The sequence below is a fragment of the Ciconia boyciana genome, chromosome 14, assembly GCF_034638445.1.
Source record: "Ciconia boyciana chromosome 14, ASM3463844v1, whole genome shotgun sequence".
Classification (NCBI taxonomy): domain Eukaryota; kingdom Metazoa; phylum Chordata; class Aves; order Ciconiiformes; family Ciconiidae; genus Ciconia; species Ciconia boyciana.
In genome coordinates, this window is record NC_132947.1 from 9,866,253 (window position 1) to 9,880,783 (window position 14,531).

Below are 14,531 nucleotides of genomic sequence, written 5' to 3' on the forward strand. Positions count from 1 at the left end.
CCTTCTGCATCACCCATAAACACTTTGGGGAAAAACAGGGAAGGAGAACAGAGTGTTAGATAAGCTGCTTTAAAATTATCTTCATAATCCTGTAAATTAAAATGTAGTATATTAAATACACATTACAGATGCAAAATAACCCAAGAAAGGCTGGAACTGACCCTTCCCAGAGACAACTGATGCTATTCCTGCAGCTGTGATGGCATGTCACTGAAATCAAAGCTCTCCCCCCTCTGAGGAACCAGCCCCATCAGTGGCACAAGATGCCCAGTCTTTCCTGCAGGACCTGTCCCCAGGGCAGCTAGACCCCCTTAGTACTAGAAATAACATTAAATAGTTGCTTGAAATTAGATTTGACCCCCCCTCATGTCACTTTGCAGCCATTGGCATGAAACTTCCTGACCCCAAAGCAGCTCCAGCTGTTAATGTTGAATGGCACAAAGGAGGGGAGAAGGAAGAGTGAGTTTACTCAAGGCTTAGGGCAGTTGAGATCAGGGAATGGCCAAGAAGGGCTGGGTTCATGCAAGTTTTTCAAATCCTGCCTATTTTCTGTCAGTTCCTCATAAAAGATGAGCAACAAAAACCTTAAACTGTTGGGTACCACCATCAGCCTTATTCTCACTGAGATGTGCGACTCTTGTAAAAGCTTCTGCCACTGATGGCAGGAACCTCTGACAAACGTGCTCCCTGTTAGCTGCAGTAACAGGGAAAAGGCAAACAATCTTGGTAGGAATCACTAAAGGATATCTCCTAAGATTTAAAGTACATTTAGCTGCTCATTCATCCCCCACCCCATGCAGCTTTTGGCAGATCGCTTTAATCCTTCTCTGTCTCAATTTCCCTCAGTCTGAAAGGTGATATTATGGTACTTTCCTCCCAGGAACCATCTGAAATTGCTCTCTGACTGCAGAGTCCTTTTAGGATCCACATATGCAAGAGCAGAGCAATTCTTACTCTCATTATCCTGAGAAAACTCACCATGCTTGAGGACATTCAAGTGGTGGCATTTTTCCAGCATTAGACCCCAAAGTAGATTTTATCTGTTGGCTGAGTTACGTGTTTGCTTTGCCTCTAAGGCTGAGCCCTCAGCCTGTGTTTGTTAAAGAGGAGCTGGGCAAGAGAAGCCAGGGATGGAAATCAGGTGACTGTGGGGGCAGGAGTGAATCCTAGCAAGAACACACTTCAGGTCACAGCTACCTGTTGCCACCTCCCCACATCAAGGAACCGTGTCCCCAAGCTCAGGTGGAAGCTGTTTAGGGAGGGAACCTGACTTTGCCTCCTCTGCTGCGAGGACGCTGTGAGCAGCCGCATCCTGGAGTGCCCTTCTGAGCCCCAGCTCCTCTGCAACATCACTTGTGTTTGCTTCAACCACGCGGGGAAGATGCTGCCAGGGACTGGAACCGGGGAGCTCTTTAGCAGGCCCAACTGCTAGCTATACTGCTTGGAGTCTCGTTGCCAAAAGCCTTTCCTGAAACAATTGAGATGGCATATTCTCTGTTAGGAGTTGGTGGAGTCTTTGTTCCCCCGCTGCTCTTTCTCAGCACTCCTGCCCTCCGCAGCAGGCGAGAGCTCCCCACCGCCTGTTGCAACATGCTTTGAGCAGGCTGGCTCTCCAAATGCTGGTTAAAGCAGTCAGGCTTCCTCCAACCCAGGGAGAGAAACAGCACCCATCACCTCTGAAAAGAGAGACTTGTGCGTAATGCGCAGGACTGGTGGCAAACATGGCAGGGTCAACGGTATTCATCTAGTTTCTGTTACACCCCTATTTATGTCTTCTCTTCAGAGCTGGGACTTCATCTTGTCAGCCGCTGCCCCATTGCATCTGCAGCCCCTCACCTGGCTGTGTGAGGGGTTTTCCCCACAAGCAAGCTCCCTCCATGGCTGGGATCCCTCTGGCAGCAGGGAGCTTAGGGAGGGCAGGCAGGGCCTCCTGCCCGTGAATTCCTGGGAATGACACTTCATCTAGGTCCTGGACCCTTGCTCTCCCAAAAGACTGCACAGTCTGCCTGCATGCAGCATGGGCACAGACCCCAAAGGGGTAAATGGCTGCAGGGCCATTTGCAGTCCACAGCAGTCCACAGCAGCTGGGTGGAAAGCGGCCCGGATGGATGGGCACCTGGTCACCCCTGCGAGAGACAGGTCACATCTCCACCGCTGCAAAGACGGGCCGACCCCTCTAGCTCTGCTGCCTTCCCTCCTGACTGATGGCGAGGTGACTAACGCGAGCCTCCAGCCCTTCAGGGCTAATAAATCTGCAGTTGCTGAATGACATAGCAAGTCCAATTGCTTTACAGAGCTCAGTCCTTAAAGCTAACTGTTAGATAACATATTATAGGTGGCTGTTTTTCCCTTGGTGCCAGCCCTGCCTGAACAGCACAAGACAGGAGGATAAAACGTCCCCCCGGCCCCTGCTGGGGCGGGGGGGGGGGAGTCCCACTGCCACCGGTCCCTCCTGGGCAGGATGGGGACCTGGGGCCCCAAGGATTTGGCCTATGGTATGATAGGTAGGAGAAAATTAATTTCTCAGGGTCATTTTGCAAATTCCCTAGCAGGTGGGTGACAGGGACAAATTGGCCCATTGAGGGCTTTTTATTCCTCAACCAGCAGAAAAGTTGGTGTATTTTTCCTCCCTGAAGTAATTGTATTTGTTCTCAAACCCGATGTGAACAAGACAGATGCAGCCAGGAGGTGATGTTTTACACACCCAACCACCTTAGGGAATAGGCTGGTGCTTCCACAGCTTTCAGTTAGTCCCCCAGACTCGCCCTTGCCGAGATGAGAGGAAAGGTGGGTCTGATGGAGCCATCACTGGGAAGAGGAGCCATGGGGTGTGTGCCTGTGGTCAGTGAGCACCGGACACAGTTAATAGATGCACGGGAGGAAATGCACATCCTGGGAAAGGCAGAAAGCTGGAGCCAAGGGGGATGGCTCTGAATGCGCTTTGTGGGAACCTGAACCAGAAACTTCTCTGATAAGCAATTTGCACTGGCGTGTTTCCTGCCCTCTTCCTGAAGGCAAAAGGAGCCCGAGGCTGACTAAGCACCAAGAGCCGTTCGCAGAGCGGTGCCAGGCAAGCGGTGAGGCATCTCTGGCCGGCCCCTCCTCGAGGCAGCAGGAGGGAAGCCTGCCTGCAACGCAGGGGACTTTGGGCACTCCTGGGACTTCAAAATGCTTCTGAAAAGTTTAGGTAAGCTGAAAATTTCAGCTTTTTACAGGACAGGGTCCCTATGTGGCTACTGTCATCCCAAACATGAGAGAGGGCTGCCCTTACCTGTCTTTTCTCTTCCATAGCTGAGACAGTCTTCAGAGACTTTGCCCTCTGCCAAGGGGCATTTGCCCTCTGGTGCCTGCTGAGACCTCTCTGCCCTCCTCCCTCCATCTCCCACTTTTGCAGATATCCAGTCCAGCAGCTCAGCCCTCCCAGATCCTTTGGTGCTTCTCTGAGGACCCAGAGAGCATGGCAGAGATCAGGCCCTGCTTTCTGGACCAACAAGCTGTTACGGACTTACAAATAGACATAAACAGTTTGGGAAAGGCTTTCTTTTACCACGGTGAGAGGAGGAGCTGAGCTGGTAGAAGGCAGGAGTGAATGGTGGAGCCTGCTGGGGGGACAGGCAGGGGCCAGGAAAGCCGTGGCTACCAAGGCTTCCCCCTTGCACGCAGAGCCCGCTCGCCCACGGCAGCCTCGGCCGGCAGCTATGGCTGAACTCCTCCAAAAGGGGATTTCAGCAAGGGAGCGTGTGATGATGGAGCCCAGCTGCTGCTGACATTGCCATCCAAGCTCTGCCAGGGTTTTTCGAGGAGAGCCTTGTCTCTTTAAGGTTAATTTTTGGATTGTATTTTGCTGTCTGCTTCCAGTATTTTTCCCTGGTATTCCAGTATTTCCATGCTTCTGGGCTCTCAGTAGCACAAACTACTCCGCACTATGTATCTCAGTTCTTTTTGCACTTTTCAACACTTGTTACAGACCTCTGCCAAGAAACCTGATAATTTTTTTTCCCATTTAAGGGAAAGGATTTCAGACTACAAAAGAGAATCTCCATTGTACCTAAAGTGTTTCTAGGCTGGAAAGAAAATCCCTGGAAACTAAGGGAATCCTTAAAGGGACATAATAGGAAACACTGTAACAGAGACAGCTTATTGTGTATGACTGTCTTTCCCACTCACGAGGACAAGTACAAGGCCCTTGGGCTGCAAGAACAATACGGGTTATTGTTACATCTTATAGCTCGTTTTAGAATATGAAACCCAGCATCTCCTCAGCATCAGGAACCAGCCAAAACTCGTGGGCCACCAAAGCTGCTGTGCCCATCTCTGCTGGAAACCCATTGTTCCACATACCATTGCTGTGACGGGGCTGAGCGCTTGTTTACGGGTGAGGAGCCTTCCTTTTCTCACAGCCCTTTGTTTCTCTGTGACCAGTAAAATGATGTAAATCAGCCTCCCCTCTTGCTTCGCAGGATGGACAGGAGGATGCCAGACTGTTGTATAGGCGTGGGTGTTTGTGAAGATGTGATACTTTTCCTTATGCACGCAGAGGAGTCACTGCAGATCAACAGAGGGATATTTCCGCATTTCGGCTCAGCCTATTTCCCTGTCATGTTGTAGCTGAGCAAACACTGTCTTACAGACCTTTTCTGCCTGGCAGGTGAAATCCAGATATGTATGTGTGACTGACTGCAAGCCCAGGAGAACGTATATTTGCCATACTCTGAACATTTCCCCTAAAGTACTTGAGGTTTAAGGTGTTTCCTTGTCAATAACTGCTGTAATACCTGGAAAGGAACAGGGTTTGCCACGGACTGCATTCAAGCATTTGGCTGGCTCCAGAGGCTGTGGAAATAACAAACCATAAATTAAGTTTGCAGAAGCTCAGCGCACAAAAATATCAATTGAAACGAATATCCAAACCAAGAGTGGGTTAGATAACCTTGGAGAAGAACGAGCAGGCTGCACACTTCTGCATACTCAGGCCTGCACTGCCCCTTGCTGACAAACTCTCCATCGTGGGACAAGAAATGCTGCAGGGAACAGACGTCCTGGGGGTGGAAACGTCCTCTCCTCTCCCCAGACTCCTGGATCACCCCAGGCACAGCCAGCTGGAGGGTCTGCCCTCGGCAGGGCTCCCTCTTGCAGCTTCTACCTGAGAGTCAAGTATGATTTTTCAGCACTGGCAGGACAGCGTGGGTGGAAGGGTGGGCACGCAGCAGTGGAGGAGTCTGTGCTTCCATGCTGCCCCTTCCCGTGCCCCCTCCACGGCTGGTTCTCCGGCCTCTTGGCAGAACACGTGAATGACATTGGCAAAGTAGCAAGAGTGATGCAGGAAGATACCAATGCCCTGCTAATAAACCTGAGTTGCCTCTCTCCCAGTGATTTAACTGCATTGAATCTGATGCATCTCCCTGCATTAGGCTACTTGTCATTTTCCCTCCCACCATCCTCTTCCTGCAGACGAGCAGCCTGCATTTGTCACAAGGGGAGATAATGTGCACTGGATGCCAGTGCTAACAAACAAATAACTTGCTCTCCTACAGCACCTGCCAGCTGGAAGTTTCAAAGCCCTTTGTAATCATTAACAGATTTAGCTTCCCAGCCCTGATCAGGGGTTTTCATCTCTGTTGTAAGAGGAGTAAAGTAGGGTCTGGTGGTGAAATGACAAAGTAAGAGAACTGAAGTGCTCTGGATGCTGAGTGTAGGTTTTCATGGGGTAGGGGGAGCTACTGCAGCAGAGGGGCACTGGGCTGAGATTAAGCTGGTGTCAACGGGGTTTATTCCCAATTCTTTCTTCCACCTCCCCTCTGGGTGATCTTGCTTTTCTATCTTTATTTCCCCATCTGCAAAAGGAAGGTAGTGACCTGCTTCTCCTTGTAAGAAATTCTGAAATATACAGATGATATACAGTTGTGGGAGGTACTGGAGAAAAAGGCCTGGCCACACAAGCACCCTTTGGGATTTCAGAAAGTCATCTCTAAGGAAGATGTGGACATTCAAACACCAAAGACAGTAGCATAACACTGACATTGTGTACACTGGGCAATGGGAGCCAGGTGGGAGATAAGCACAGAAGATGGGGAAAAGCAGCCCTGAGAGTCTTTTTGCCTGGTTAATCACACAAATCAGACGCTGGGCTCCTATTTTAGACACCTTGTAGTAGGAATTGTCACTAGAGTCCAAGAGCCATGGTCAATCAATGCAAGAGGAGAAAGGGCTAACGAGCATGGCTGTGTACCTCTGGTAGACCAGCCTAAGCAGGTGAACTGCATTAAGTGGTGCTAATGTACCCATTAAATGGTGCTAATGGAGCTCCAGGCTCCTGGTGAGGTTCATTTCCCCTGTCGGGAGAGAAAGAGGAAGAGAAGGAGGACAGAGCAGCAGAGGGATACTTTGAATGCTGTGCTGTTGCCTGGCAAGTTACCCTTTTCTTCATTTCTGCTGTGTTTTCAGGTTAGTAAATGCTCCTTTTTATTACATTTTTATCTCTAATCAGCAGCAGAGATCCACTATTATTCCTCCCATCTGTATCTGCACGTATATGCAGCCATCCTAAGAACAGTCTCTTTCCTCTGAGGAGGGGCTGCCAGGGTGAGGACGAGGGCCCAGTTCACTCTTTGCACGGAGTGATGCTCGGCCTCATTGAGCTCAGCTGCTGCTGGCTCAGCAAGCAGGGCCTGGGAAGCAATAGGGGCCCTGCTGGGCTTATCAGCGCTCTCTGCTCATCATTTTTCTCCTGGCACCAATCCCTGCTCCTCTTTTCACGGGTGTTACCACCGGGAGCTGGAGGATGGTGGGAATAGCCCCGTCCTTCCCCGTCCTCCTAAGGAGGGATGCTGCGGCTCTCCCCCGGTGCTAGGTCTGTTCCAGGCGCCTCCCCCGCTATAAATCAGCCCCGGGGCGGCGGGGCCCGGCCAGGAAAGCGTTAACCTTCCCTGCAATGCTGCATCCCAGCTCACGGTGGAGCTGCCTTCCTCTCTTCCACCCCCAACTTCCAATTCACTCCAAACAACTCCGGGACAGAATTGCAGGGAAAAGCCGGAGGTTCAGACTAGACTTGTTGATCTCCGTTCCCAGGCAGCAGAAGGAAGTACCGGAGCTTTCCTTTGTGTCTGCATGGAGAGAGGGCTGGGGGGGCGGGGGCAGATGCGGCTTCGGCGTTGACTGTGGGCAGGAGTGGGGAGCCGCAGCCGAGGGAAGGCCTTGGAAAGCTTCCTGCCGAGGGATCCGATTTACCTCCTTTCCTTTCCCTTCCCTTCCCCTCCCCCCGGGCTCCGTGGACAGCCGGGAGCGCGGCCGCCATCCCTCCGCCTTGAGGCTGCCCGCGGGGGGATGCGAGCGGGGCCGCCCCTCCTGCCCGCCCCGCCGCAGGATGTAGCCGCCCTCGGCCCCGCACAGCCCCGCACCGCCTCGCCGGGAGCCCGCAGGAGGAGGTAGGTGCGGGCCGGGCTCGGGCCGAGGGAGGGGAGCCTCTCCCCGCGTGCGGCGGCGGCGGCCGGGGAGCAGCCGCGGCGGCGGCCTGGAGGCAGCGGCGGTATTTCGGTTTTGGGGCTGGGGGGACCTGGATCGGCGGGGAGAGGGGCCGAGCCCCGGAGCTGTGCCGGCTGGGCATGGAGGAGCCGTTCCCTTCTGCGCCGGGGTTTCTCTTCGTGCCATCTTGTGTAAGCAACAGTGCTCAGGGCTGTCATAAGCCACCCGGCTTTGCAGGGAAGGCTCGGGGTTTTTTTTTTTTCCCCTTGTTCCGACTTTCGCTGATTTCCCTGTTATGCAGAGGTCGGCGTGGGGGGTGTGTGTGGGGCGCCCAGAGAGGTAGAGTGCGTCGTTAGAGCGGCTGGAAATACCTTCTTTTCCCTTCCCCAGCCCTTTCCTCGGGGAAATTTGCAAGGCTGGAGTTATAAAAAGCCTCCGCGTCTCCTTGCAGCCTGCACGGCTGGGCAGGGCAGGGGGCACGGCCGGCGCCGAGGAGGGGGGTTGCCCCGGCTGGGTCACGGGGGCGCTCGGGGTCCGGCGTCCGCGGTCCGGCAGGGCCCCTCCGCGGGAGGGGGTGGCGACGGCGGCGGCGGGGCCGGGCGCTCGGGGGACGGCGGCGGCGGGGCCGGCGCGCTCCCGGCCGGCCGCTCCGGGATGGGGGGGACGGCGTGCCAGCGCGCCCCCGGCTAGCGGCCCGGCGCCTTTCGGGGCGCACGGCTGAGCGGTGCTCGGGGGAAGCTCTGCGCCCTCCCCCGTCGGTCAGCGGTTCCCAGCCCGCTGCTAGCGGAGGCTCCCGGGGCCGCGCCGAGCCGCCGCAGCTCTCCCGGACGGCGGTGTGCGAGGGACCCTGCCGGGCGGCGGCGGGGCCCCGCCGGGGAGAGGGGCGCACGCCCGGCCGCCGCCCGGGGGAGCTCGGCGGCGGCGCCCGGGCCGGCACGTGGGAGCGGGCGGCCTTCAGCACCGCGGGCGCGGAGAGCGCCCGCCCGCCGGGGCGCGGAGCGCGGTTCAGCACCGGCAGGCGGACAGCGCCGCCGCCCCCTGAGCAGATTAGCGGAGCGGAGCGGGGCCGGCGCTCCCCCGCGCGCGGATAAGGCCGCGGCGAGGCGGCGGGCGCGGAGGTCAGCGGGCGGGGACCCACGGTTGGCCTCTCTTGCAGCTCTGGGGCATGGAGGGGAAGGAGAGGTGAGGAGAGCCGGCCCCCGCGCGCCCTGCCCCACGCCGCACCTTGGAGCGTCCAGCCTGAGGGGGACCAGCGATGCCTCTGGGGATGAATAAGCATGGATCTCGCTCTACTACCTCTTTGCCTCCGGACCCCACGGAGATCGTCAGGAGCAAGGCCTGCTCCCGCAGGGTCAAGCTCAACGTGGGGGGGCTGGCCCACGAGGTTCTCTGGCGGACCTTGGACAGGTTGCCGCGGACCAGGCTGGGTAAGCTCAGAGACTGCAACACGCACGACTCCCTCATGGAGATCTGTGATGACTACAACCTGGAGGAGAACGAGTACTTCTTCGACAGGCATCCCGGGGCATTCACCTCAATCTTGAACTTCTACCGTACTGGCAAGCTGCACATGATGGAGGAGATGTGCGCCTTGTCCTTCAGCCAGGAGCTGGACTACTGGGGGGTGGATGAGATCTACCTGGAGTCCTGCTGCCAGGCCCGCTACCACCAGAAGAAGGAGCAGATGAATGAGGAACTGAAGAGAGAAGCCGAGACACTGAGGGAAAGGGAAGGGGAGGAATTTGATAACACTTGCTGTGCTGACAAAAGGAAAAAGCTCTGGGACCTCCTGGAGAAGCCCAACTCCTCTGTAGCGGCCAAGGTAAGATCTCCACACTTCTTCTCAAGTCTTGTCTGTATTGGCTCCTGACTGTGGTGATGCTTACATGAGGTATTGCCCCGCTACCCTTGCTTTAGCATCTGGGCACTTGTGGCTGGATGGATGCTGTGGGTGAAGGGGAGAAAGGCCTCCCAGATGCAACAAGGTTTAATGTATCTTTCTTGGGCAGTTTGGAAGAGATCTGCTTTGGGCTTCCCAGGGGTGGTCTAGGCTGCTCAGTGTGGGAACAGCTCCACTGACCCCTGGGTCAGCATCTGCTGATTGCTGTGGCTGAAGGTTAGTAGACTTGTTATCCAGTGGCCTGTCTTGGTGCATTTTGCAATAGAGATTTCTTTGGGCCTAAACCTTGCATGTCTCCTACTGCTTAACCAAACTGGCTTTTAAGGAGGAAATCTGCTCAAACTCTTAGACCCAGGTCCAGTCATGAAATAATGCCTTCCTTTCTAGGGCTTAACTTAAAATTATGTGGTGAAATACATCTAGTTATTTGTATCATGCACTCCTAGGCTGCGGGTCTGCTAAAGCTAGCCTTTGAATTTCATCCTTTACCTGATTCCAGCCTATTTTAAGTCTCACCATGCAATACTGCTGCAGCTCTGTCCCTGTTGAAGTACTGCTTACTCCGAAGTTGTGCCAGTGCAACAGATCTATTTGAAGGCATTTGGAAGATAAGATCCATGTTAGGAGAAACCAATGTCAGAGTTGGCTCTGATAATTTAGCTGTCTCATGTTAGTCATATATTCTTTAGTGAGGAAAATCTGAGAACACAATGATTCAGTAACCATGGGGACAAAAGTGAAGGGGGAGAGGTTGAAAACTGTGGGATGAATAACTGAAAAGCATGCAACACTGAGCAGTAGGGACCAAAACTTGAATTTTCTATGTACTGGTGTCCTCATACTATGGCAAAGAAGTAGAAAGGGGCCCCAGCTACATCTTTAATGTCACCTCCCTGTTGTACTTATATTTGCAAATGCAAACCTTAGCTCCATCCCATAGGAAGTCTGGCTTTGGTGGGCTACTTATGAGAACAAACTACTTCTTTCCCTCTCTTTTCTCTTACTGAAATGTTGTGCATCATGAACCAAAAGCATGTACGAAAGTTTGGGGAAGGGATTTTATGAAGTGTGGAGCTAAATGGCTCATTCTGGCAGGGGAAGGGAGAGGCATGGTCGGCTGTTGAACCGATTATCACTTTTTTAATGACAAACGGAGCCCCGGAATGTCTTTTTCTCTCCAATGGCACAGATGACACTGCTGAATGCATTAATCATTTATAAGGCTCCTTTGGCACAGTCCTGGAATCCTGAAACACAGGCCCCAGGCTTTGCTGTCTGTGGCACAGACTCAAAATCCATTAGAGACTGTTGATGCTCGTGATTTATTGTATATGAGCAGGGGTCATTCTTGCCAAATAAGTGTCTTTTGTGATTTATAAATGAAATGCACTCTAGCTTCATTTTCTGAGAAAATTCTCAGAGTGAGTGCATTCGGCATTGCAGGCTCTGGATTAATTGAGACTGAATGGTAATGCATTATTATCCTTCCCATTTAAAGCTACGATTCTGTGACTTCATTACTGTAATGAAAATGGTGCTCTATGTTCTCAGACCTCAGATATTCCAGCAATTCCCAAATACAGATTTCTACTCATTTCAAGTGTAGCAAAGAAAATGAGCATGATGAACAATTAGCTTACTAGGCAGGGATAGAAGAGCTGCTAAGCCTATTCTTTATCCGATTTTCTCCCTGCTGGTAGATAGCTTTTCTCATGCCAGAGTATGCCCTTTGCTTTGATCACCTTCATGAGAATTCACTCTACATATTGAATAGGCTGGACCCAGTCTTCAACTTCTGATGGAGGGACTTGGCAGCCTGACCTGTTATCTGACTTAACCAGCTGTGCCCAGGCTCCGTTTCAGGCTGCATTTTCTAAATCTGAGCCTCTGCCGGATAGTTCCTGGCCGGTTTTCCTCAGCTGTCTGCTCAGAGGAGCACTTTTGCTGAGGCCACGGGCCTCCAGGAACTTCTGTCAGCTTTCCTAAAGCCAGACTCCATCTGCTTTGCTGGGTCTGGGAGCTCAAACTGTTTCTATAGAAAGGGAACAAAGTAAACTATGCTGAGGTTTAATGACTGTCACTGAAGGACCGAAAATAATTGGGAAAATGTGTACTACTCTCACTTATGCTTTTTCTTCAAACTTTTGCCACTCAATGTAAAGGTTTTTCCATTGAAATGTAAGAAATACAGGCTGCCTTCATGTTCTCTCTAAGAAGTCTAGAAAATGGCTACAAATGCAGGTTCTCCCCCAAACCTAACACAAGCCCTCTGTACACCATGCCCCGTTGTCTAACTCCCGCTCCAGCAAGGTGGGCTTTCTTGCTGGCTGTAAGTAGTGTTTGTATTTTAACATTTTCTGCACAATACCTAACCTGACTCCTCCATAACAGCTTACTGCAGAACTTCTCGTGGTTAACTGGGACCAGTTAAAGACTGAGAGCAAGCTGGTTTTTTTTTTGTTTGTGGTGTGTGTTTGGTTGTATGTGTGGGTTTGTTTGTTTTTTTTTTTAAAAAGGAATTATATGTGATGTATCTCAGGGTGGAAAACAGCATTCAAATAAGAGAAGAAGAATCCCCCAGACCTTAATTTTTGTTGCTCTTTTATGCACTGGGGATTTACACATATCTTTTGACTAATTTGTCTGGCTTTTAAACTAACCACCTCGTGGCAAGCAGTGTCTTATTTGTGTGATGCTTCACCCTGTACGTGACTGGAAAGAACACTCTTAGATTTTTATAATACCCACTCTTTGAGAGCCTCCAAATTTCTACGATGAAGCATCAGACAGCTGTTGAAGCCCCAGGCTTGCTGCCTTGTTGCCCAGCACTAGCAGAGGGGTGTTTGCTCCTTTCCTGTAATGCTGCAGTCCTTCGCAGCTGTAACTGAAGCCGCACTGTCCTTGTGCGAGGTGCCGTAGAGCCACGGGGCAGCACTCCAGCCCTTCTCCAGGGTCAGACTGCGCAACAGGCACCTGAACCTTTTCACCCATTGGGCCGTTTAACTTGGAGGCACCTGCTGTGCTGTACTCCCCTGTGCTTGCTTTGCCTGGTGGGAAAACCCCTATGCACAAAATTGAGCACTGAGGGACTCTCACTCTACCAAATAAAAAAATATTTAACAGGCAAGTTATTAAATAAAACTTCTCATTTATCTCTCTCTCTAGCCTTACAGGATATTTTAAAGAATCAGTTTCTCCTGCTTCCTGTGGCTTTATTTGCCTGTAATATCCCTGAGAAATACTCACTGCAGTCTTTGTGGATGCTTCCTCCTCTTCTTGCAATCACTTTTTTTGCATGTTCCTGCTTATTTTTATCATTCCCCCTATCCACATAGTTTGGTGGTTGACTTTTGTTTTTGTGTTTTTAGATAGTATTCTTCCTGTACTTTGTACTCGCAACATCCATTTTTAACCATAGAGGACTCTCTGGTGCTCACTTCTGTCTGGATTTACCCTAGATGAAGATGAGGTGCAGATATTTTCTGGAGTAGCTATTACAGTTTGTTGTATGGTAATTTTCCTTTCCTTGGGAAAGAAAAGCAGCTCTCCAGAAGCCAAGCAGAACTGCTGCTTTTTCTCAGGACTTAGTGTCCATGTCAGGGCAGCAGTGGCTAGCAGTTCTCCAGCAGTTCTCTGGTTTGGGCTTTTGATCTTAATTACTCTTTCCCTCACCAAGGCTAAGCCTGGGCAGCTGGTTTCTATCACCCACAGCCCAGCTAGCAGCCCTGGGTTTCCAAAGCAGAAGTCCTTCCTGTAGCTGTTGTTTTTTACTACCCAAGCCAGTTAGGATCTGTGGGGGTCTCCTGCCTGGTGAGACATTTGTGCCCCTTGGGAGAAGCAGCCTAGCTGTAATTCCAACTAGACTTCATGGCATCCTGAAAAATCAGACTGCCGTTGTTCCAAGCTTTCCAGTATACACAAATAACAAATTAGACTAACTCAACATCTTAACTAACTTATATGGTCTTAGAACTCCCCTGATCACCTGGACCTTTCCAGCAACTCTGCAAGAACATTGCCCTTCTTGTCTCTTTGGAGGAAAATAAATCCTTTTCTTCTTTTAGCCCTTACAAATTATTTCCCTGATCAATATTTGAGCAATTGGTGTTGCACGGGGGGGGGGGAGGGAGTCTGCTCGTCTTACAGACTCCTCTGCATGTGCTGGTTTCATCTATTTTTCCCTTGCTGTCCTGAAGACTGAGAAAAACACGATGACATCACCCACTTTGCAAAAAGCTTCTCTGCATATCTGCATGTCAAGTAGGATGTGCACTTCCTCTCCTCCTCATTGCCTCCACTTCCCACTTGTCCCTGTCCTGTTGGGAGCTCAGCTGCAGCAATTCCTCTGTTCTGACAGGCTATTCCTCATCCCTTCCCCTGTTCCTACTATGTCTTTGCCAGTGCAATAATATCACGTTTATCCTTGAAAACATGCAACTCCAATTCAGTAATCTTATTATGCATGCCTCTACATTGGTTGAACAGCTTTTCTCGAGCTGCCCACTGCTCTCTGCTGCTAATCCCTGGATGCATTGCTTAGGGATTGGGAAGGTTGCTCTGTAAGCTCTTTTCTTATTATTGTTGATAGTAGTGACAAAATAAGAATGATAAAGCCTCTTGGAGATGCATTCACTACATCTAGAGCATTCTTCCCCCACATGGGCTTTCTATTCCTGGCCCTCCCTTATGGCATGCAGTTTTCATTCATCTCTAAACCTGCCTGAATTTAGCATTCAGCAGAGGAAACCCCTCTCCCTAATTGCAGGGGTCGCATTTTAGCCATGTCTTGTCTGTCTCTGAGGCTCCCATCACAGGGCAGATGTTGACTTTGTCTGTTAAAGCCAGTTTGCCCATATTTTGCTTGTATCTGTGACTTTCATTTTTCTGATGTAGCTACTGCCTTGACTTTTCTGCTATATATAGGAGACATTTTCCCTTCGTCCAAAGTCGAGTCCTGCCTTTGGAGATCCTCAAAAGCAGAGCCTCATTCCAAAGCCTTTCCCCTGGGTTCAGGGATTTGCCACTTTGGTCTATAGCTTATTGCTGGGTTTCTAGCACAGCGCTGTCCTGTGGACACACAAACAATTGCTGTTCTGTATCAATCTCTCTTCATCCTGCAGCTCCTTTCTGGGTGCTTGTCTTTCCAGTGAACTTCTTAAACCTTTTGTCT

General features: G+C 51.3%; 1 protein-coding gene across 1 annotated transcript in view; it reads left to right on the top strand.

The window, feature by feature from the left end:
- Nucleotides 1–7,346: 7,346 nt before the first annotated feature.
- KCNB1 (potassium voltage-gated channel subfamily B member 1) overlaps nt 7,347–14,531 on the top strand; it is a 128,477-nt gene continuing 121,292 nt past the window's right edge. Inside the window, exons 1-2 of the mRNA XM_072879167.1 lie at nt 7,347–7,424; nt 8,618–9,283. Coding sequence (XP_072735268.1) covers nt 8,717–9,283 — 567 coding nt within the window. The 5' untranslated portion in view covers nt 7,347–7,424; nt 8,618–8,716. The remainder of the gene's footprint in view (nt 7,425–8,617; nt 9,284–14,531) is intronic.